Genomic DNA, 24,566 nt, shown 5'->3' on the forward strand with positions numbered 1-24,566 from the left:
CGGATGTACCTGTCCCTGTTAAGTCTATAACAAAGCTATTATATAATAATAAGCTGAATATTAGGTACATTCTGCATCCCATTTATCAGACATGGAGGGCTGATTTGTCACACTGAATGTAAGTGCAATGGATCAAATATAAACCCTGGGTTTTGCATGTATTATATGGAACATGTCCGGTTGATTCACCTGCAACAACAACAACAAAAAACAGTGTATAGATTGTACATTGTACGCTAACAGTAGTTCTGATGAACATTAGGCAGCGTCGTGTCTCTGCTCTTTGCTCACTGCCAGGCTATATTGCCCGGGAATGAGGTTAGGAACATCTGGTGCAGGCGTGTATACGCACACCAAGGGTGCACTTAAAACGGAATCAAATCTTCGCCCACAGGCCGTATTGTATGTCACGGACGTAATTAATCCTCGGATTGCACGGGGCGCCGCCGCCAATATAGCTTCATAAATGGAACCGAGCAGCACAGAGACGGACCTCAAGCTGATTTAAAAGGAGCGCTGCCCTCTTTTGATCTTGGTTCTTGAGGACCACCACGAGGTGCTCGTACATTACCTACAAGGTAGCACAGTAACGCAATGTCTAATGGTTCTGCTCGCTTTTTATTGTTGCCTGCTGTTTTGCATTTGAAAGATTTTGATGTGCATCGAAATCCCTACTGGAATCATCAAAATGTAATTAAAGTGTTGATTAGGTTCTTATGGTTCCTTCCACCTCATTTCAGTTAAAAAAAAAAAAATCAGCAACAGGAATGAAAATGATGGTAAAAAAAGTTTTATTTGCATTAATGGTGGAGCAAACAGTTTGATGCGTGAGGCGGTTACGAGTCACCCAGTGTGTGTGGATTGTGATGTGCCAAACTGCGATCTGCGTGCTTGAGTGGATGTGCTGGTGGTGCACGTGCAGGTGGCGTTTCAAAGCAACTTCCTCTTCGCCTCCGCCGACGCGAGGGCGGCCCGCAGCTCCTCTGCGGCGCGCACCTGTATCGTCAGCGAGCACGCGACGGCCTCCCGCAGCTCCTCCGGGGCGATTAGGTGGAGGCGCAGCAAGGTGTCGGCCAGCTGGGAGCGGGCGTTGCCGACGAACGAGTGCGAAAGGAACGGCGCGAGGCCTCCCCCGTCTTCCATGGTGTAGAGAGGGACTCGGACCATCCCTAGAACCTGCAGAGAGAGAGAGACAACAGGTGATGAGGAGCATGAGATCAGAGCTGCAATCGGTGATTCTAGAAGGAAAAGGACAAGCACGCGCGTCCACTACCTCCTGTCCGTGATCCGTTGCCGTGGTCACGGCGGCTCTCTCCAACTCCCTAATCTGCTCCTCCTCCATCTTCTTTGCGTAGAAGTGAGTGATGACACGGGGGGAGGAGGAGGAGGAAGAGGAGGAAGCAGGGGCGTAGCACGAGTCCACGTGATCTTCCACCAGTATAGGAAGAGCCACGCCCAGCTCCTCCGACAATTCCCTGGTGAGCCCCGCCTCCAGGGACTCCTCCGAAGGGTTGACGAACCTGCGGCGTGGGAGTGCGGGGTCAAAGGTCGGGATCAGAGATGAAAGTCGACAAACGATGTCAGCTGCATTGCTCCTCAGAGACTCCTCGGGCTGATTAAAAAGCTCATTCAATTTTAAAAACCCAAAACGAGTTGGCTGAGGTGGTGCTGAACCTCGAGTCACGAGAACGACGCCGCATCTCAACGGCGTCGTCAAGTTATTCTTTTGGGGGGGATTCTGTCAGAATTTCCCTCATGGGCTCGTGTGTGAATGGGAGCCAGGGATCGACATTCAGGGAAATCTGTACTGGAAGACACTTTTGTGTGGAGCGAGTGAACGAATCACGACTCTGCCGGCAACATATTTTAATCCGCGACTTGTTTATGGTTTATTTGTGCCAATGCTTTCGTGGGTGACTTTGACTCGTCTCGCAAAGTTGTAGAATACAGCTTCCAGCACTTCTTGTTCTTGAAAATAATAAGAGACGTCTTCCGCCGTGTTCACATACTTCCGGCTGCGTCCGAATAGTATTTTTGGCTTCGGAAGGTTCCTAACTGAGTGAAATAACCTAGAAGTACCTGAGTGGCAGCCAGGCGGCAACCTCCGGTTCTACCGAGTGAAGTCAATGCGGAAGTGTCTTAAAACTTTCTCTCTACTGACCGGTTGCAAAAAGAAGTCTGATTGTATAGAAGTCTATGAGAAAATGACACTACTTCTCACTTGATTTATTAAGTCAGTAAACATTGTAAACATGAGTTTACAATATAGTTTCTTAGTGTTAAAAAGTAGGGTGTGAACCAGAGCCTTCAGTTATCAAGCTCCTCTTCTGTGGAACCAGCTTACGGTTTCAGTCCGGGGGGCAGACACACTCACCACATTTAAGAGTAGGCTTAAGACTTTCCTTTTTGATAACGCTTGTAGTTTGGGCTGGCTCAGGTTTATAGTTAGGGCTGGCTCGGGTTTATAGTTAGGACTGGCTCAGGTTTATAGTTAGGGCTGGCTCAGGTTTATAGTTAGGACTGGCTCAGGTTTATAGTTAGGACTGACTCAGGTTTATAGTTAGGGCTGGCTCAGGTTTATAGTTAGGGCTGGCTCAGGTTTATAGTTAGGACTGGCTCAGGTTTATAGTTAGGACTGGCTCAGGTTTATAGTTAGGGCTGGCTCAGGTTTATAGTTAGGGCTGGCTCAGGTTTATAGTTAGGGCTGGCTCAGGTTTATAGTTAGGGCTGGCTCAGGTTTATAGTTAGGACTGGCTCAGGTTTATAGTTAGGACTGGCTCAGGTTTATAGTTAGGGCTGGCTCAGGTTTATAGTTAGGGCTGGCTCAGGTTTATAGTTAGGGCTGGCTCAGGTTTATAGTTAGGACTGACTCAGGTTTATAGTTAGGATTGACTCATGTTTATAGTTAGGGCTGGCTCAGGTTTATAGTTAGGACTGACTCAGGTTTATAGTTAGGACTGACTCAGGTTTATAGTTAGGACTGACTCAGGTTTATAGTTAGGGCTGGCTCAGGTTTATAGTTAGGACTGACTCAGGTTTATAGTTAGGACTGACTCAGGTTTATAGTTAGGACTGACTCAGGTTTATAGTTAGGACTGGCTCAGGTTTATAGTTAGGGCTGGCTCAGGTTTGACTTGGTCCAGCCCCTAGATAAGCTGCTATAGGCCTAGACTGCCGGAGGACTTCCTAGGATAAACTGAGATCCTCTCTCCTCTTCTCTCTCTCCTTCTGTATGAATTCATGTCCCATTAATGCAAATTAATAACTAATCACATGTCGCATGTGTACAGATTGTAAAGCCCTCTGAGGCAAATTTGTGATTTTGGGCTATACAAAATGAAATCAATTGGTCTCAATCTCTCGTTTCAAGTCTTCTTCAATACAGCATGATGTTCATTTAGTAAATTATGGTCCATTTAGATTAAAATAGACCATAAAGCAGTATACGGCGCCACTACGTCACTTCTCCGCATTCCAAATATGGTAACTTTCGTTCATCGGTTGCAAAAAACAACAACATGGCAACGGCCGTATTCCAAGATGGCAACGGCCAAATCGCCGAACCCGAGGCTTCAAAACGTTAGTCCACAAACCAATGGGTGACGTCACGATGACTACGTCCACTTCTTACATACAGTCTATGGTTACACTGGAACATCCTTTACCAAAGGAAAGGGATGCTGTCCCACAATTCCTTGCCGCAGCAACAATTAAACACACCATTTGGCAATCAATAACATCCGCAATCAATAACATCCTTGAGGTCAAGGAGAAGTGGTTAGGACATAGGAATACATTTTTTTTGGACTATTTGACCAACCACAGCCCGCCGTCTTCTTCTTCTGTTGAGTTTTATATTGTTGGCTTCCATACAAGAAGAATTATATTACCGCCATCTTCCAACTTCGGAAAATATCCCTGAAAGGTTAACCCAGTAATTAACTGGGAACTATGTGTGAAATGTGTGCTGCGCTGTGTCCTGATGATGTCCTGAAGCAGGTTTCCAGTATGCAGTGTGTAGTGAGTCTACAGCCATGCTAACAGCTCTAGGAGTTTGTAATTAGGCACAACGGTGCTTTGAACTAAATGCTATCATCAGTGTGCTAATAACGCTTACAATTTAACAGGCTGATGTTTAGCAGGCATAATATTTTACAATGTTCATCGCCTTAGTTTAGCCTGTTAGCATGCTAACATTTGCCCTAACATAGTGCTTCAGAAATGAGTCAGCATCTCTTTTTTCCTTGTCTCTCAGAGATTTTAACATTTTGTTCCGAGATATGAAATATGTCAGTAAATAGACCCCTCTTGTGAGTCACCGATGTCTAAATCAAATTTCAACATGATCCATCCATTACATATTAAGCACTTTGCTGTGCATTTGGGATGTTTTACTGGAGGTGACGTTCCAAATGCGCAGTTTGATTAACACGCATTGGAGCACGTATTGTATCCTTTCCTGTAAGTATAAAACGGTTAACTGTAAAGATTTTCTTCTATACTAACTGCAAACACAGTATATTTATAATTAGTACATGTAATATACTGTATATAATACGTAGTGCATGTAAACTGGGATGGTGCTGCTCCTGACTATTCATTTGCATATGTCGTCATGTTTTTTTTCTCCAGACTTTTCTTCTCACCGCGTTACATAATTTCACAGTGTTGGCGAATTTCTGGCAGAGACTACGTAAATCACAGACACAAAAGGCACCAGTGATTCATATTGAGCTGCATAATAATAAAGCAGTATGTGCCTGGCAGTTACAGTTCTTTTTAGTGTATTTTTTTATAGCAAGATAAAGGCATCTTACAGAAGAACCTGTGAAGCGTATTTTCTCATACGTTCAGTTCATCCTTGTTGTTTGAGTGCTCCAGTGAAAATGGGTGAGTGTTTGTTCTGCGCTGCGCAGGTTTATATCTTTTGACGGGGCTGATTCTCTGAAGAAAGGGAGAGACTACGAAACCTGCGCTAAATGTACCTGTGCTCATAAAAGGATTTTTTCCCTTTTTTTTTTAGAGACTCACCCTCCAGGGAAACCCAGCAGACCGTCAAAGCGCATCTGCATCTGTGGGAAGTGACAAAAGCTGTTATACACACACACACGCACACACACACACACACACACACACACACACACACACAAACACACACACAAACACAAACACAAACAGTGACTCTTCCTCACCAGTATGATGTGTCGGATGGGGATGCTCCCAAACAGCAGAGTTTTTGTGTCACAGTAGAGCATCACGTGGCAGGCGTGCCTGCAGCCTGGACACGCCAACGCCTCGGCCCTCGACAGGTGTCCGCTCGCCATCTACGAGCACACGGACAAACAACAGTGCAAATTTTCACAGTCACACAGTTCAGTGCTTGCTGATCCCTCTGCCACCTTGTCATGTGCTGCCAATGTGACATCCCTCCAGATACACTCTTTGTTTATTTCTCCCCCCACACCCCCTCATATGCTGAGTTGACAGACCTGACTGAAGCCTAGCTTGAAGGGCCTGTGCAGCTTGTATGCATTAAAGCTTATGGACGGTTATGCTGAACCAGGAAGCTTACAGGAAGGGCTGTGTGACTTGTATTAATAACGCTAAAGCTCCCTCTGCTGGTGTGGAGTGGGCTGACAACAAGGGGAATCTCTGCACTGCTCTCAACTCTTTTCAATGGCATTTGCAATATATTATCCTATTGCATACGTTTTTTTTTTTTTTACAATAATTCATGTATTTACTGCATACATTTCCATTTATTTCCATATATATCCTCTTTATGTGGACTTGATGGTGAAACTACACTTGTTTCTGATCTTGTCCTTATAGTTATTTTTCTTGGGGAAATTTGCCAGAGAGCCTAAATATGTTTTCAAACTTTTCTCTTCATTATTTTCACGTTTCTTTTGTTTGTTTTAAAAAGTATGTTATGAATCTCTTTATCACCTTATGAGCCACGCACATTACCTGACACATAAATGCCCAAAGAACTTTTCAAGTAAATGTAGGCTTCCTTGGGTACTTCTCAAGTCTCTTAATTGCATCCCCGTTTCCCTCACTTGGGTCCTTTCCTTGCGTCTAGTCCCTCCCAGGGATGCATGGAGGAAACCATGCGAGGAGCGAGGAAACGACAATTAAGAGACTTGAGAAGTACCCCTTGTCTCTTCTCAGGTGAACGTAAGTCTAAATAAATGCAGTCTCATTCTTCAGTCAGCATTTAGAGCCCAGCACGTTCAGTTTCAGGGGGTGGACCGGACGTCAACCGTTTTTGTGACGTTCTGAGCACTGATTGGCTGAACAAAGTCTGACTAGCCAATAGCAGGCAACCTTCCTGACTAATCAGCACCGGAGGCTAGCGCATGTATGGAATCTAGCAGATTTGGACTGTCATACATTACAGGCGGCTATGTTATAGCACAACAGAGTACAGTGCACTGTAAAATGTGATATTATCTGGTTAACACAGACCTACACGTTGTGCTTGTGAGACCCGTCGAGCGGAAGGCGACACACGGACTGGAGGCAGCTGCTAAGCGTGAAGGTAAATAATGTTAACTACCGACTACCGTCCACAAACTGATAGCCGACGGTATTCAACCATAATTATGCCATATGTTCAACTTATTACGTTAACACGGACCTAAAACAGGAGTTACACAGGAAGCGACTTCATGCACCGGTTTATATTAGTGTGTTAATTAACCTACATAAAAACACAAAATACTCTATACAAATGTTACGTACACATTGGTCCTGAATTCATGTGTCTTTTGTGCACTTTTCATGTTACTAACCTGAGAAAAACAGGAAATAAATGAAACAGGAACTGAACGCGCACCTACAAATCTCTGGTCGCGAGGCAGATCGACAGCGCTCCAGTGCCACCTACTGGGCATAGATAAAAATACACTTTAATTAATTAATAATTTAATTAAGTTTAATTATGATAGGCAAATCACAGAAATTCGTTCAAATATAAATCTAATAACAAAAATGTGACCATACATTTTGTGTGCGTCACATGTATATATATGTGTGTCTATATATGTATGTGTGTCTATATACATACACATATATATGTGTGTGTGTGTGTGTGTGTGTGTGTGTGTGTGTGTGTGTGTGTGTGTGTGTGTGTGTGTATATATATACATACACACACGGTCATATTGTTATGCATAAGTTATTATTGTTGTTGTTATTATTATTTTAGTTACAGTAGTTGTAGTATTGCCCATATCGTTTTAAACAGGTATATTACAAACACATACAGGTTAATTTACTGACATATTCTGTAATCTAAAACAAAAAGGTATCCTCGCAAGCATAACTCAGAATACAGATGTGGACCCTGTTATGTTTCCAGAATTGACTGGCAAGTGTCAAAATTCGCAGACTCGTGCCAAGCAGCACTTCTAATGACGTCCTTAATGTGCTGCGATGTCATATTTCAGCAATCAGAATGGCCCAGGGGATACCAGACGAGATCATGATGGATGGTGCGCTGATAGAGGACTTGGCAGAGGTGGCAAAAGATGAAGCACTTCTGCAGGGCGTCCTCATGAGGATCCAAGAGTCCTCCAACTCGTCGGAGGTAGGAAGTGAAAAACACACATTTCTTTAGTTGATCTGCACAGATTATTATGATATACTGTACATAACACATTATAGAATACTAGCGTTGCCCAGCATTAGAGCTTGGGTCTAGGGTGCATTTGCAAACACTTTTCATGTAATGTGAGTAAATAATAAGAAGTTCAGTGACACATACATATGCATGCTTTTGAATTGGTTCGTCCCTCATCTTGGACAGAACACTTACAAAACCCAGATATCCTTTTGACCCCTACTGAAGGTGAATCAGAGAGCTGACCTGTGTGTTGGAAAATCATTTACAACCGCCTTAGATATCATTTGTTAACACTCAACTACTAGATTAGGCAATAGAACCATTGTGAAGAAGCTGCATTCCTCTGGTAGCGATAAACACCGCGTAACTCTTAAACCCTCCAGTTTCTCTGCCAGATTTGCTGTCAGCTCAACATAAAGGCTGCAGGAACACGAGGTTTATTACACAGAGAGCGCAACGAGTGTCAACGATACGCACAAAGGGGTTACCTGTAACAGCAGCAATCTAGCAAACACAGGGAGTCGTTGCAGCGATTATTCGGGTATCAGATAAGTCGATAATGTATGTTTTTTTTTTGTAGGGGGAAAAAAAACAACTTGTACAACCACAATAGTTATAAGACCAGCACTCCGTCTATGCAGACTGCATGGATTAATGGATCACTATCCAGCAAAATGCTTTAGACGCACTGTCCATTTAGCAGCAAAATCATTTCTAGCACTGTGAATACACAACTGGCAGTTGAGCAGTTATGTGTGAGGCCATTGCTCACTCAATAAAGCCATTGCTTTGTCAGTCCTTGCATTTCTAAAAAGCCTATTTCTAGAACGAATAGATATGAACATGTATTTGTGTGGTGTGACACAGCGAGCCTCGGCCGCTAAGAGAGGACATGATTCCACACCAGCGGGCTGTTAAGCCTTTGCTGTGACAACAGGCGCGTTCAATGGGAAGTCATGTCAGGAATTTATGCGGCTTCAGGGAACGGGATTAGTGGCAGATCTGTATCGCGCCGCTGTCTGCGGTCACGGGGCTCTTTAGCCCAAGTGCTTGTTTTCATTCCTCGCATGCCAATGCCGCTTCCATCGCTTGTGTTCAGTGATGAATGGCCTTTGGAAGTCCGCATTCTTTTCTCACAACTTTGTTTTGCTTTTCAGCTGGTGACGTACGCTCCGTTCACGCTCTTCCCCACACCTGTGCCCAAGGCTGTGTTCCTCCAGGCTCTGGCGGTGCAAACGCACTACAACACGCTGGTGGACAAGATCAGCCAGGATTCAGACTTTCTGCAAGAGGCTCTGGCTAGGTATGTGTGTGTGTGTAGTTTCAAGTAGCAGGCATAGCATGCAATTCAATACTTCTACTAAAGATCACCACAAGTGTTTCAGGGTTTTAACAGGGTGACATTCTTTGTTTTTAGCACCATTGAAGTGGACGATTTCACAGCAAGGTTGTTCAGGATCCACCAACAAATCCTAAAAGAAGGAAAGGCTCAGGTATGTCGGCCATTTTGAAAACGTCGTTTTGGGGTCGGAGGCCTTATCGTCTAGCCACAAAAACAGAAAAGAGTAATTTGTTTGCATATTATAAAACAGGGGTATTCAATTAAAGTTCAGCGAGGTCCACTTCAAGAGAATTTCCTCGTGCACAGATCCGGAACATCACAATAATGTCTAACTTGCGCTACGATTTAGTCCCATATACTGTTTATTGAATTTCAGGTGTGAAGTGATGTCAACCAAAAAAAGCCACGATATTATATTTTTCTCATCTTCTAATAAGATACATTTGTGTGCAGGGACTTTATCTGTTGCTATTGAAGCCACTTGTTTCAGCTCCTCTCTGTTATCATCATTGTTGGACAGTGAATTCATGTGTTAGGATTCTGATCATATTGGGCTCTTAGGTTTATTATCTGTGACTTCATTTCAGATGTGAGTGGGTATGTTTGCTCAAAAGAGTTGTGCTTTGTCTCGTAGTGGAGCTTCACATTAACGCTTTTAATAATCGTCACGGTCTCTGAACATGTGAGACACACTGGTTTTGAACTGCCCGTGGGAAGAATTAGCCTGTAACAGTCTGTCCAAGACTCTGGTCTCTCTGACCACGTTTCTCTTTTTGGAGAACGCCATGTGAGATAACTCTGACTCGCGCAATTCTCCTACTCTTCATCTTCCCTCGTCTCTCCCCCGAGGAGTGGGGAAACTTGTCGGAATACAGATATTTGATTGGCTGAGCAGCATCATGCGATGTGATTTACAACCCATGTAGTTGGTCGGTGTGTTTCCTGGGCCGCTGAACGAGTGCCGTAAAGGCTGGAAAAGCTGCGTCGTTAAAATAGAAGCGCTCCGTCAAAATATAATCATTTTCAATTATCTGTCGGTTTTAGGTCCAGGGTCCGGATACAACGTTGTATCGGTCCAGTGACCCCTGTTATAAAACAATACTAGGAAATCACAGCATTTGACCATATTGCCCTATTAATTCAGCCAACAAGTTTTTCTTAAAGGAGGAGGAATAAGAGCGTCTCTGTCATGTCATCATTATAACGTTTGGCTAACTAACTAACTTTTTAGCTAGCTAGCTAGCAAACAATGTAATGTTTTGTTCAGGAATACAGAGCAGCAGAAGGTAAATGATGTTCCCCCTGTTTTATACCCCCCTCACAAGGTCCCGACAGCACGCATATATATTTATTTGTAGCATTTAATCATTATTACACTCCATACAATCTTGCTAAAAACAAAATGAAACTCCCCAAGCTGTCCACCCGCGTAGCAGCGGCTGAGTGGTGGTCCTCGATGATTCTGCAATAACTGGCCACCAGAAATATGAAGCAGTTTGCCGCAGCAGAATGCGAGATTAGCCGTGGACAGACACAGAGGTGCACAGTCACTCACACACACACATGAAAGCGATCGCATCATCCTCCGGGCGGAGACCACAACATGACGGGGCCAAATGGCACAAGTTTTGCGCACCCACATGGCAGTCTGCGCTGAATGTTCACCAGTGTGCCTTCATCAATGCCTTTTAGTGATCCAAGTGGTTTGAGTCGGGATTCTTTGCCTTCTTTCCAGTCTGTTGTGTTGGGTCTCAATCGGTCCGACTACATGCTGGACCAGGGGGAGGACGGGTCGTCGTCTCTGAAGCAGATAGAAATCAACACCATTGCTGCCAGTTTCGGAGGTCTCTCATCACGCATGCCAGATGTTCACCGGTAAGACAGTCATTATCCTATAGATTGTGCTTTTATTTATTTAGTGAGGGTTTTTAAAGTGTGATTAATAGGGGTGGGAATCACCAGAGGTCCCGCGATACGATATTATCACGATACTGCGATATTCTGAGTATTGCGATAACATAGGCCTATATTGCGATTTATTACTTTTTTCAACTTCAAATTATTTCCCCAAAGGAAAACTGTGTCAACATGTTTTATCTAATAAGATAAAGTTTTCAGTCTGTTCAACTCACTTCAATTATTTTTATTGCAGCAAAATAGGATTGTCAAGCAGACAGACTGACCAACAATGTCATAAATGTTGCATGAACCTGACAAACTGAACTGTTTGTATTACTACATAGTCCAACTTAACTGAATGCAAACGTGTGGACTCAGTATATGAACTATAACTTATATAAGTAGGATATTAGAGTTATATAACTCAGTATAACTTGCGATGCGTGGACGTCAAGGGCAGAGAGCCAGTTATGCGCTGCACTCTCCCCATGAGCCTGGCTACTGTTGGCAGATTTAACCCCGTTGTGAGGCCAGATGTCTCTAACTTTGTTTTGACCAACTTCCTACCAATCACGCTGACCCGGGACCTTTGCTGACCTCACCAGAAAACAACTCAGCACCATCTAGTGGACTGAAAAAGTAATTGATTTGATTTTTCTAAAAAAAAAAAAAAGAATTGTAATAGTTTATATAATAAAAGATCGATACTTGGCGTCCGTGTATCGATACAATATCGCCACGCAAAATATCGCGATACTATGCTGTATCGATTTTTTCCCCCACCCCTAGTGATTAAGATAAGTTGAGTGGGGCGACATTTTTTAAAATCTTTTTTTATAGCTGGTGATGAAAAAACTTGTTTTTTCATGCTAAATCGGTCAACTACCTGAGTTCAACAGTCGCCCCGGGCAGTCAGATTTGTTTAAAGATCCCCTCCACTCAAAAGTGTGTTTTTCACATTATCATAAGTATTTTTTCATCTTGCCCGACAGACACGTCCTTAAGGTGGCTGGTAAACTGGAGGAGAGCCAGCGGATTCTAGACAACAACCCTGCCTCTGGTCTAGCCGGCGCTGTTGCCAAAGCCTGGGAGCTCTATGGATCAGAGAGGTAGGAATTCAGTACATCCACTCGACTCTACTCTGCAAAACGACCTGTCCTTGCCATATGGATGTCCTGACTTTACTCACTCACTGTTGCATCTACTCATCCTGAGGTCAAGTGCTGGATGAATCAATTCACCTCAGAAAGAATCTCAAGTAAACACAGCTTTCTGGTGGAATATAAAAGCTCTGCTCCTTAAATACCAGCTGTATCACACCAATACCTTCAACTAATAGGAGATCAAGTCTGTCCGGAAGACCTGTGCTCATGTTGGTAGACCAATACTCTGCATTGTGTATTTGAAAGCATAGGCATAGAGGTACAAGAGATGTTCCGATACCAGTATCAGAAATGCCTCCTATACGTCCTACAGCTAGTTAGCGTTAGCTGTTAGCAGCCGGTGGGCAGCACAGAGCTAACAGCTAACATTAACGGAGGTGGCATTGAGTTACATGATGGTGCGTTCAAGCTCCAAACTGTACAAATGAGTATTGGGCAAAGGTCAATTATCATTATATGGTTAAATGTAATCTTGTAAACTGCAGTTTTTGCTGAGAAACTTGGAATAAATTCTGTTGTTTGAAGGAATAGTTTTCACAGCCAGCAATGTAAAGTAGATATTACAGAGGTAATTGTGACCCGTTGAACTTCTTTTTGTTTTTAATGCACTGGTATTGGATCGATTTTCAGTATCGGAACATATACATGTACAGGTACTTCTTCATTACCTAATAATATAAGGTCCATATGCCGCTATTGGTAGAAAGCAGTCGATCAAAAACAATTGCCGGGGAGATTCGTGGACTATTCAGAGTAACCAAATGTCCAGAATAATGTGTACAGGTAGCAGTGAGAGCAACCGTTTGTCATTACAGAGCAGCCGTCATGTTCTTGGTGGAGGAGAGCCAAAGGAACATCTTTGATCAACGATACATAGAGAGCGAACTGTGGAAGAGGTATGTGCGAGTAAACCTGAGCTGTTTATGAAGCAGTAAGCCATTCCCCAATGGCTTTAGGCAGCCATATGTTTGATGTGTAAATGCCGCAAACCTGACAAACGGGAATATGTGGATTCACTTTTAGTGTCCGTTATCGTGTAATGCCTCTGTTTGCAATTTTAATCATCCTGGATTGAAGTGCACATTTATGTAGTTGGCACATATTTGGTGTGAAAAGCGGTGCTTTTTATGTAACCGGCACACTATTGTCGATGTGTTTCAGGAACATTCCCACCATAAGAAAGCGCTTCGACCATGTTAGTAAAACAGGGTCCCTTGATCAGGACAAGAAGCTATTTGTGTAAGTCTGTTTCTGTCCGTTCAGTCTGAATGAATACATGGTATACAATGGAATATTCATACATTATTTGATTAGATAGAATTATGACAAATTATACATCATCATATTCCTCTCTTTTCAGTGACGGCCACGAGGTGGCAGTGGTGTACTTCAGGAATGGCTACATGCCTCAGAACTACATTTCCGAACAGGTCCTCCCTTTTAAATCTTGAATACAAGTTCTAGTAGTTTTACTTACTGACTTTGTGAAGTGCACTCAAGATGGAAAATTATGATTAATGCAGACACCGCCACCTTTAGGAGTTCCATTAGGAAAGGACATTGAGGAGGAAAAAAACTGACTGCTTGCAGGTTTGCCTAAGAGACGGACACAACTTTATTTCCACAATTTAGACAATTTATGTCCAGTGTGGCGGAATAGTCAATTCTCTCATTAGGCTATATAGGATTTAAAGGGACAGCGTGTAGGATATATTGGCAGAAATAGAATATAATGTACAATGTTTTCATGAGTGTATAATCACCTTATTTTGCTGTCACCATCTTGAATTACGACCTTGCATTCTCTCTACTGACCAGCAGGGGGCGACTCCTCCGGTTGCCAAAAGAAGTCTGATTGTATAGAAGTCTATGAGAAAATGTCTCTACTTCTCTCTTGATTTATTACCTCAGTAAACATTGTAAACATCTCTAGTTTCAAGTCTTCTTCAATACAGCATGATGTTCATTTAGTGAATGATGGTCCATTTAGAGTCAAATAGACCATAAAGCAGGGTATGCTTTAGGGCGGGGCTTACTGTGATTGACAGGTCGCTTCCCTACCAGAGCCGTATACGGCGTCTCTACGTCACTCCTCCACATTCCAAATATGGTAACTTCTGTTCATTGGCTGCAAAAAAAACAACATGGCTACGGCCGTATTCCAAGATGGCGACGGCAAACTCGCTGAACTCTAGGCTTCATAACAGCATTCCACAAACCAATGTGTGACGTCACCTCATCAGAATTCTCGCCAGTAAGGAGAGTAAAACATTTTGTGTTTTTTGAATTGTAGACCTGGGACGCTCGTCTCCTGATGGAGCGCTCTCTGGCCGTGAAATGTCCAGATATCAGCACTCACCTGGCTGGAACCAAGAAGGTCCAGCAGGTGCTCGCCAGACCCGGAGTCCTGGAGCGGTTCTTCCCCGACCAGCCCCGAGTAGTCGAGCAGATCAGAGCGACGTTCGCTGGCCTCTACACTCTAGACATGGTGAGAAAATAACACGTTTACACATTCACATTCATGTTCAAGGAGCAGGGAAGTTGATTGTTTAGTTTTACTTCATGAGGTAGAATGACTTTGTTCTTTGTCGTCGTCTTTAGGGACCAGAGGGTGACAAAACGGTAGCAATGGCTTTGGCAGCACCGGACCAGTTTGTCCTGAAGCCCCAGCGAGAAGGAGGAGGTACAATGCAATAAACTGAAAAAAAAATCTTAACCAATGATTCCCCCATGCAGCAAAATCACCCAAAAATTCCACATTGGCCGCCATTTCTTGAACCAGGAGAGTTTGAAATGACACGGCTGTATTTGCAGCACGCGAACAGTTTCTTAACCGTCATCGTCTTTCCAGGGAACAACATCTATGGATCGGAGATCTGCCGGGTCCTGCAGGCAGCGAAGGGGACCACGGAGAGGACGGCCTACATTCTGATGGACAAAATCCACCCCGCCCCAGTACAGAACTACCTCCTGAGACGAGACGCCCCTCTCAAAATCAGTAACTGTCTCAGTGAGCTGGGAGTGTTTGGAGCATATGTCAGGTGTGTGTGATCACTATTTCATTGGCACAGAATGCTTCTTGTGTAATGGGAAAGATGGGATCTCTAGCTTAATGTTTTTTGTACTTTTTTGAATTCATGCAAGTAATTCGCACGTCGATATATTTTTTTCAAATTGTTGTTTTTGTCATTATCACTTTAACACAGAGCACTAATATCACACGGCCAAAAAGAGACGTCATTTATTTTCTTTTTGCACGGCAAGTAAAGGTACCAACCAATCTCGTAGTGTGGAACATACACTGTGGTGTACAACAACAGAGAGGCTCTGTAGCTATAACATGAAGGCCAGCGCGTCGTGCACGAAGCAAGTGGTCGCGACGCTAGGTCGTTCACCTCTGAACTTTTGTAACTTGGCATGCGTGGTGTGCGATCATTAGTCTCTGTCATGTCACTCATAGGGTTCCGAAGAGCCAAACTGAAGCTCTTCTCCGCTGCCCCCTAGTGGCCAAAAACAAGCAGACGTTGCAGTTTTACCACAACTTCAGTTTACATTTAAGACATAAAAACCAAGAGAGTGGACACTTTCAACCCTGCCGAGTTAACGCCAAACTCTCTCTGATCGGCCACCTCTGTTTGTTTCCTCACAGGCGAGGTAAAGACACGGTGATGAACGAGTGCGCGGGCCATCTGCTGAGGACCAAGAGTTCCGAGCACTCGGACGGAGGCGTGGCAGCGGGAGTGGCCGTGCTCGACAACCCTCTCCTCGTCTGAGAACTCGCTCCTTTCCAACAACTAAATGTACAAGTAGACTGAAGCCGGTATCTCTCACTTTTGATATTTTGATAGAAAGCCTCACTGTCGCTCTTTTAGCGACATGGTGGCTTTTCTTTCCTGGACCAGTCTTTGTTGTACTGCTGCAGCCTGTTTCTTCACTTTGACTGTTTGAGCTTTTTGCAGAGCAGGTTTGCCCTGGATGTATGTGTGCACAGCTCTTGACAAATAAGAAACAATGATGGCAAAAAGTAGAAGGGTGAAGCCGAGGGTGAATGGGAGATATAACGGGTGTCTTGACTGCTTGAGGTTTGGAAAAGAAGAAAAAAAAAAACTCTTTTTGCTGTTCAACCGATTGCCCTTATTATCACTTGAACTATGCCGAGTGCTGCTTGTTTTTACGATTGAGACAAGGAACTAATAAAAGATGTGCACCGTACTTACAGATTCTGTGACATTTTGCTACGTAGCCCAATTGTTCTCAGGAGCTTTGTCTGTACTGTAAATGATTTCCCTCTCCACATTTATCAACGCGGTAGATCCATTTAACTCAAAAACTCTGCTCTCTTGAAATGTGAAGGACAATATATTCACATGCGCAGAATGTAATAGTAATGAGACTACTATTACCACATATAATTCTTCTAAGGATAAGAAAAATGTATTTATTTTTATAGAAATACAGCTAAAAGTGCTTTAAGTCGAGGGGAAACAACTACATCACCAACTACAAACATACATTTTGAGTTTTTTGGCTATTTTTCTTCCATAACTTCTTCTTTCAGACTAGTGGAAAGGAAACATCCAAAATACACATTTATATTTCATTTTACTACTTTGTTTATTTGCGTCTGTAGATTTCTTCTAAATTCACCAAAGGTTACCATTAGATAATGCCTGATTTGCATATTTAAACATAACGTTTCAGAAAACCTGTAATACAAATAATAAATGTCTTATTGTAAGTAATTCACTGGGGAAGTTCTATGGTGGTATCTAGTATTTTCTTTTTACCTTTTTCACCTGTAATGTCTTCAAATGTGTGTCATTTTACAATAAATATCTTTACAATGAGTTGTTTTCTCCACTCCACTAGCTCTTACATTCACCAAACTTTACAGTTTCATTCATATATATATTCTGAAGATTTGTACAGAGGGGTTTGTTCATATTAAGGATTAAATCATTAATATTTTACTTTCATTTCTTTTTGTTTTATGCCCAGAACGTAAGGGTTCTTTCTGTGTTTCCCTTTACTTCCACTCATCTTGACTGCTCACCCCGGATACAAGTGGCATTTCAACTTGAATCATAGTGGTGTTTTCCTGTGCTGTTCATTTCTTTTGCGCTTTGCTCCCCGGGGCCCATCGGGGTGACAAAAGCCTTTCTCCAGCTGCTGAGCTCAAAAGAGTCGGCTTTTCCAACATGATTATTTGGCCCCCACATGAGACCCCCAAATTGTCTGAGGTCGGGGGTGAAACGCACATATCGGTATGACTCAAAACAGAAAAAGTGTGTACCGGCAGGTATCGGCCATCTCCTGCTACTTATTCCTATTGATTTATTATTTCTTTGAGTGTGTTTTACTGTGCAGTCATAATCAGTTTTATTGTTATATAATATTATATTGGGCTATGCGTCTTCTATATAGATTTCATTTATTGGCATTATGCAACACAGGGTTGTGCAACAAAATAGCCCATTTGCTACACAAGTAAAAAAATATGACAAAGAAAAAAAAAATAGTAGTGCTTTCCTGTACATTTTTATTTAAAATTTGCATCAAGAGGAACGCAAACAGCAGTAACGAAACAATTTCCCCTGCAATATTGCCGACATTGTACTTAGTTGTAATTACTTTATACATGATGCTGTGGTTTCCAATGAAGAGAAAACCACAACAAGAAAAAAGTTCTGCAACACAAATGTGTTTATTGCTGGGACTTTTTGCTTTTCTCTGAAATAGTTTGACCCCTTTAAGCCTCAGGCAGTTATTTAAACCAAACCTTCTGAGAAGTTTGAAGCGGAACTCACTCTTTATAGGAACTGCTACCGACTCACAGACATCTGAAACATGACGCTTTATTGTGAGGGGTCACAAGCCACAGAGGCTGGGAATCACTGGTTTAATCTCGACGATGCATTATGTTTTATAACACGATCACACATTTTTAATGTAAAATCTTCATCTGAAAACTAACTAGCAGCCAGATAATAAATAATATAATGAATAAAGATATAAGATATGTGGTGGAGTAAAACATACAATATTTGAACAGCTATTCAATGTGGTGGAATAGAAGTATAAAGTAGAATAACATGGAGGTAATGTACATGCAATTCATGTTACAGATGTTCATGTAAATTACATCTAACTTCTTTTTTCTTATCAAAATGAAGCAGCTTGCAGTACCAGAATCCAAACACTGGGAGGCGGTAAAACCAAAGGCATGTGCGATCATACAGTTAAAAACACAACAGCTGATCTGCAGAGTTCATACGAGGTAACCAAGGCAAACAAATTCAGTGTGTGTGTGTGTCGGCGGTACATGCACAGACTTTGAGATACATCAGTGCAAGAAGGAGGGACAGAGCCACAGTTGCTCACTATACACCTCATACACCTCACTAACAACCATATTTTCAACTTTCAACTTTTTTTTACTTAAACCTTATTGCTCCGAAGACTTTGCACGTATAATGTGACACGCTGACTGACAGTGGTAAAAGAAATGCTCATGTCCTTTACGGGCTGGACAATGAGGTTTAGTTTAGGAAACGATTAAGGTTTCAGAAGAACTATGGAAGTGGCATTACAGACATGTGTTGACTTCTGGTTTCACACAGGACATGAACAGCAGTCACCTGGGTGAAAGTCCTGTGATTGTTGGACCTAACCATCCACCTCCATCTACACGGCCGTGGTGACACTTGTCTTCTGTTGTGATGGGATGAGCCAGGTCGGATCTGTGTCCGCATATATGTGTTCACGCTTTACACTTCAATGTGTCCTGCATGATCGGATAGTGATGAGATATATATTTTTACCACTCTTTCTCCCTGCAGTTTGAGTCGACTTGTTTTATTGAAGAACAGCCTCTAAAAAGCACAGCTAATTCTGTGATAAACACATTTTTCCTCCGGTATTTATGCTGCATGTTACTAAAACTTAATCCACAACCTTTAGCCAATCAGCATCATCCATTGCAATCATGAAATGTACACCTATTCTCTCTTACATAACATCCAAAATACTGTACAATTCAGACTCAAACACTACCATTCATTTGAAATAAAGTATTCCTCTTATTTTTTGTTCACCTCCTGTTTTTGTTCCTTCTTGGCGATTAGAATTCTTTGGTGCTGACTTGCAAGAGTGACACATTCCAGTGGGTGGCCCAGGGTCATTGAACAGAGACAGGGGTTCATTGTCAGCCACGACCGTCAGCACCAGAGAATCTCCCACAGGAACTGCCAGAGCAGCTAAAGAAAAACACCTCTGTGTTTTGTTCCCCGAAGCTGTCGTCCCGCCGAGAGGGTGAATGTGAGGCTACGGATGTGAAGTTTGGCAATTAGCCTAGTTTACATTTTTTAAATACGGATCGCCTCAATCATTTTCCTATGGGAAGTCACATGATTATCATGCGGTGTTCAAACCAATAACCACTTGAGTGTCTCTCATCACAGTTTACTTTAAAGGGGAACACCACCTAAATCAAGAATCCCAATATATAACATCCATGGCCGAGGAAAGCAGCTTGTTTTTGAGTCAGTAGCATTCTATAACAAAATGATATGCTTATTCTACACAAACCATTAATAAAGCATTCAAAAAAGATATATTAAATGAATAGTTTCTTATTTTCGTTGGTGTTTTTGTCATACACAGATATGCAATGATGATTGCTGCGTAATATACTGTATATCTTGCTTTAATACAATGTCAATGATATTCGATTATGTGACAAGACAATGTGTGTGTGTGTGTGTGTGTGTGTGTGTGTGTGTTTGTGTGTGTGCTTCATAACTGCTAACTCACGAGGGTCCGTCATAATAGCGTGCACTGGGGCCCATCGTAACTACCCGACGCCACTGACATGATAGTATGAGTTTGCATATGCAAATCTTCAGCTAGTGTGGACAGTGGTGGTGAAACATAACTGAACTAAGTTCCTCCTTAATTTAACATCTCATTACATTTGTATGGTCAGTATTGAGCAGTTCAGCAGAAATTCTCTGGAACCAGCAAATCCCTCGTATGTTTTCTCTTAAAAATCCCAGCTCCCACTGCTCATAATCCAGCTCCAGGCCAAACATTCGCAGTGTAATAAGCCAGTTACGCAAGCAATGGCGCACTTAGCCAGTGACCTCTCTCTCTCTCTCTCTCTCTCTCTCTCTCTCTCTCTCTTGTGAGTGTGAGTAGAGAGTGTGTGGATGAGAGTGTGCATTGCAACGGGAAGAGAGTCAGGAAGTGGGTCATGGCAGGATGGAAATGGGTCACAGTCACCCTGCACTCCCTCGGCTCTGGCTCTGCAGAGACGAGGGTTGGGGGGGCAGTGACGACAGAGAGATTTGGATATTTGTGTGTGTCGGCGTAGTTAATCAAGAGCAGCTTCTTGTAAAATGCACGGGGTATGTATGTGTATTGTTCCTCTGGATTTGAAAGGACGTGCAGGATCTTTTCTTTTTTTCCCCACCACATACGCTGCGTCCCATGAAGAAGAATAGCTGGAAGTAAAAGCACCACTGTCAGTGGCTGAAACATGTTCCCCTTGGCTCTCATTGTGCCTCTGCTTTTTACATCCTCTATTGAGACCACAACTCCCAATTTCCTATTGTGGTAACAGTGTTTGTTTTCCTTCCCTGGATGCTCGAAATCAGTTTATCTTTATTAGCTTCCGTCCAGGAACATGCAGAATTACTGGCATCCCTCTCAAAGCTGTGCTGAATATAAGCCTCTCTCTCCCGTGAGTCAAACAAACACTCGTGGAAGTGATCTTACCCTAATATTGAAAAGCGATAAAGGAAATCCTGCGCAAAAATAACCTTGTTTTTAGCCATGCTACAGGTGTGGCTGCAGGGATGCCGTAATGTCAGTGAGTTGACCTGGTCAGTCCACCACTTTGGTACAGACAGAAATATCTCAGCACCCACTGGATGGCCTACCATTGCATTTTGCGCAGACATTCATGATCTCCAGAGGATGGATCCTATACCAACAATCCTCTGACTTTTCTTTACTTTTTTTGTTTTTTAGTGAAATACCTCGACAACCGTTGAATGGATTGCCATGACATTTGGTACAGACGTTCACGAATTTGAAGAACTTTGAAGAACGCCTGAGTCCACCATCAGGTCCAAATTCTCAATGTCCAAAATACTTTATGACCAAACCCATTCAGAACTTCAAGAACCTAAAACAAGTCCAGGTACCCTTGACTTAGCTCACGTTACATCTTAAAAACGGACATTCCCATCAGCCTCAGCTGCACTTTGTGTTTAGTGCTAAATAGTCAAATGTGAGCATGCTATTGCGCTAAACTAAGACGGTGAACATAGTCCAGAATAACATGCTAACCATTAGTACGTCAGCATTGCCGTTGGGCTGCTAGCATGATTGTCGTCTTGAATTGTAAGGATCATCATTCACTGCACGCGCACAAACACTCAAACCTTGACCTTTCCGCATCCAAGATCACATTCGCAGTGGCTGCGAAGCAAAAGATGACTACCTCATGATTCATGCTTCTGGGAAGGTTAGCACATTACAAAACGCTGGTTATTGGTTCATTATCTGGTTTTCACCTTTGACCCTGAAGCGTGGGAAGCATTTGTAAATAATTACACAAGAGTTTGATTCACTTGAAAACAAGTACTTTTCCTTAGTAATCTGTTTGTGCTCTGCCAGATTAGACTGCTGTGTGCCAGCAGACTCTACTGAGTGCTGATTATGCTGTTCAGCTCAACCTCCCATCAGGATAAAGGTCTAAGTATATGACTTTTATATCCGACTATTTATCCCCACATGCGCTGTGTGTGTGTCTGCGCTCACTGTTCCTGGTGTCTGACAGTACAGTGTGCTCACATTCATATTTGTAGAATTAATACGGGTTTGAAGTTAATCATCACCCCCCCTGCTCTGTCAATGCCGTGTGATGATGACATCCTGTCTGCTGTTGTGAATGGAGCCAGTAACGGTCAAGACAGTGACAGACAATTTCAACACATAGGAACTCCCATGTACATTCCAACTACAACACACACACACACAAAGCTTTGTCCACCTGACTCGGCTCAGAGGAAGCAGAACATACACACAAACAGCCAGCAGGAAGAGTCAAGGTCAGTTCCTGTTTTTGTACCTTTTCGAAGTTCTTCATTACGATAAACTGCAGACCGCATAATCCCCAGTTTCCTCCGCTATTAATGACTTGATTAACAAACAGCCCAATGGAAAGTTCAGGCAGTAGAGTCAGGGGAGCTTTATGTAACTGATGGTCAGCGGCTACTGACAGGCTCTCCCTACGCAGCAGTTACCATCAGCCTGGCTGGAGCCGGAAAGCCTGCACTCACCAACAGTGCAAAAGCGGGAAATTCACTGCATTCTTTTATTCACTGCTGGAAAATGAGCCGATAAAGGCGGGAACAAAAGGTGTTTAAAGCAGCTTGATCTCCGGGAGTGCTCATTAAATAGTGAGCGCGTACAATCAGAATATGTAGAGTCAGTGTTTAGAACACGAAGCCGGTAAAACCACGGCAAATTATTTGTTTGACTTTGGGGATTATAAATGTGTTAAAGAGATGCGACAGTGTGCAAAGTGCAACAACACTTTGAGAGTTGTGTTGAAGGGGAATTGCCAGTGTGTGAACCCATGCCGTACACTATTTGTTACATTATTTATTGTATTCCAGCCTGGTCTCACTCCCAGGGGGCAGTGGCCCTCTGCGTGTTGATATCACCGCCCAAGGCACCCATCATCCACGTTATTATTAGACGCTCAGGGCAACCGACGTAGTATGAAGAGCGACAAAGTCCGCTAATAGCGGTAGTGAGGGACGATGGATGGGTCGAACAAACACGGGACATTTGCCCGTTTGAAACCCAAAGTTAAGTTACTTGTACTGACGATGTCACGGGACGCGACCATAGACTGTATGTAAGCAGTGGACGTAGTCATCGTGATGTCATAGTTTGTTGAACTAATGCCGTCGCCATCTTGGAATCCAGCCGTCACCATGTTGTTGTTAAGTAATGCTTTGTGTTTTCCAGGTGACAGTCCTGGAGACCTACGATGAGGAAGATTTAAAAATGAACCAAATGTGATGGGAAAGGCTGAAAAGAAATCCCCTGGTTTAGTAACTTATTTAAATGAAGTGGTTATTCTGCTATTGAAAGAAAAGAAAATATACCACTTCCTGTTGTTGAGGTCACATGATTCACCTTCCTGTTTACTCTCTAAAAAGCACATTATTTTTAGCACGCTAACTAGCTCACAATAGAATAATGTTTGCTATTTGAAGTTTAGATACTGACACTGTTTACATATATTGCTGTTCAGTCAGTTTAGCTGCAGTCCTGGTAATGCTCAAAGTCTTTTTTCTGCTGTTTCTTGTTTGTTTTTTACATTATTTTTTCACAACCACACCAAAACCTGCTTGAGATGTATTGTTTTTGTCTTTGTGTCTTTCCTTCACCACTTGGCCAAACCTAACAGGAACTATGACACTTAATGATTAAAAAAAGTCCTTTATGACTTCCACGCTTGCATTGTTCATCACACAATGACAGCAGAGCGAGTGACGATCCACTGCGACGCCGTCAAGAAATGCAACGTATCATACCTGCTCGCTCACTAAGGGGTCGAAGCCCCTCAAGTCAGCACCGGAAAGAGCTTAAGCGTTACCACATCCGTGTTTTTTATTGACTTACCAGGAATGAGGAAGTGTGTGAAGCAACGTCTTTACGGGAAGGCAGTAGTGGGTGTGGGAGGGAGGGGCTAATGGTAATGTCATGGGCGAGGAGGTTATGACAAATATTTGTTGAGACAGACAGGAACGGATGAGTAGAAAGGCAAAGTTCAAAGGTGGAAACCTTTAATCACATCTCTCACCTTACTCTTTGTGCCCACCCAGCCTCTGAATTATCATTGTTGCTCTGTTACTACTTGCAACCTCTTGGCAAACCCGACAGTTGTGAAAGGAAATGTTCTACCAGAGTCTGATTATTCAAAGAGGGGAATTATTGTATCTTGGGGCAATGATACACTGTGTTCTCTTTCACAATGGTATGAACAAGTTGGCAAACTGTGTAGAAACATGATGCAGAGCGTGATTTACAGGTCAGTGACATGCACGTGATGACACCGCCTCGCTGGCCTGTGCGCCAAGGCTGTGTGCACGTGTGTGTTTACTGTAACATGGGAGGAAGCCTGCGTTGCATTGCAGTGAGTGTGTGTGATTGTTATCTTTAGGGCCCATATCTGGCATTACTGTGTCTGTTTTCTCACTCGCTGACAGAGAGGGAGAGCAAGCTGACCTTTTCCCTTAAAGGACGTGGCACCATGTGTAAGCCGGTGAGTCGGCCAATAGGAATGCGTCACCCCCCCTCCCATCCTTGTGCAGGTTCTCACAGAGAGTTTCCTTTTCTAACTGTTGCTGCTAACCCATATTTATCTGCTTTAGTCTCATCTGGTAAAATCTTCCTTATAAATGGCCATAAAGGCTTTTTCTTTTTTTCTTTTCTTTTGCTTGATTCTTGT

At 42.9% G+C, this 24,566-nt stretch overlaps 2 protein-coding genes across 4 annotated transcripts; one reads left to right on the top strand and one right to left on the bottom strand.

Annotated features, from left to right (window-relative positions):
• Positions 1 to 768: 768 nt before the first annotated feature.
• LOC142954492 (U8 snoRNA-decapping enzyme) lies at positions 769 to 6,106 on the bottom strand. 3 transcript variants are annotated; one of them, XM_076095532.1, is made up of 5 exons: positions 5,490 to 6,082; positions 5,193 to 5,324; positions 5,032 to 5,072; positions 1,274 to 1,520; positions 769 to 1,176 (listed from the first exon to the last, which is right to left on the bottom strand). In XM_076095532.1, exons 2-5 carry the CDS (start codon positions 5,322 to 5,324, stop codon positions 931 to 933), a joined length of 666 nt encoding a protein of 221 aa, XP_075951647.1. In that variant the 5' UTR covers positions 5,490 to 6,082; the 3' UTR covers positions 769 to 930. The 3 variants fall into 3 exon arrangements, with proteins under 3 accessions (XP_075951647.1, XP_075951645.1, XP_075951646.1); XM_076095530.1 differs by having other exon boundaries at positions 5,032 to 5,324; positions 5,490 to 6,106; XM_076095531.1 differs by lacking the exon at positions 5,490 to 6,082 and having other exon boundaries at positions 5,032 to 5,476.
• Positions 6,107 to 6,370: 264 nt separating this feature from the next.
• Positions 6,371 to 16,881, top strand: gss (glutathione synthetase). Its single transcript, XM_076095468.1, has 13 exons — positions 6,371 to 6,544; positions 7,455 to 7,594; positions 8,788 to 8,933; positions 9,048 to 9,123; positions 10,708 to 10,847; positions 11,864 to 11,980; positions 12,850 to 12,930; positions 13,196 to 13,273; positions 13,395 to 13,464; positions 14,328 to 14,522; positions 14,636 to 14,717; positions 14,886 to 15,075; positions 15,684 to 16,881. Exons 2-13 carry the CDS (start codon positions 7,463 to 7,465, stop codon positions 15,805 to 15,807), a joined length of 1,431 nt encoding a protein of 476 aa, XP_075951583.1. The 5' UTR covers positions 6,371 to 6,544; positions 7,455 to 7,462; the 3' UTR covers positions 15,808 to 16,881.
• The last annotated feature ends 7,685 nt before the right edge of the window (positions 16,882 to 24,566 follow it).

Source organism: Anarhichas minor, unplaced genomic scaffold (assembly GCF_050575085.1).
Source record: "Anarhichas minor isolate MPS153535 unplaced genomic scaffold, ASM5057508v1 ptg000020l, whole genome shotgun sequence".
In the NCBI taxonomy this organism is placed as follows: Eukaryota; Metazoa; Chordata; class Actinopteri; order Perciformes; family Anarhichadidae; genus Anarhichas; species Anarhichas minor.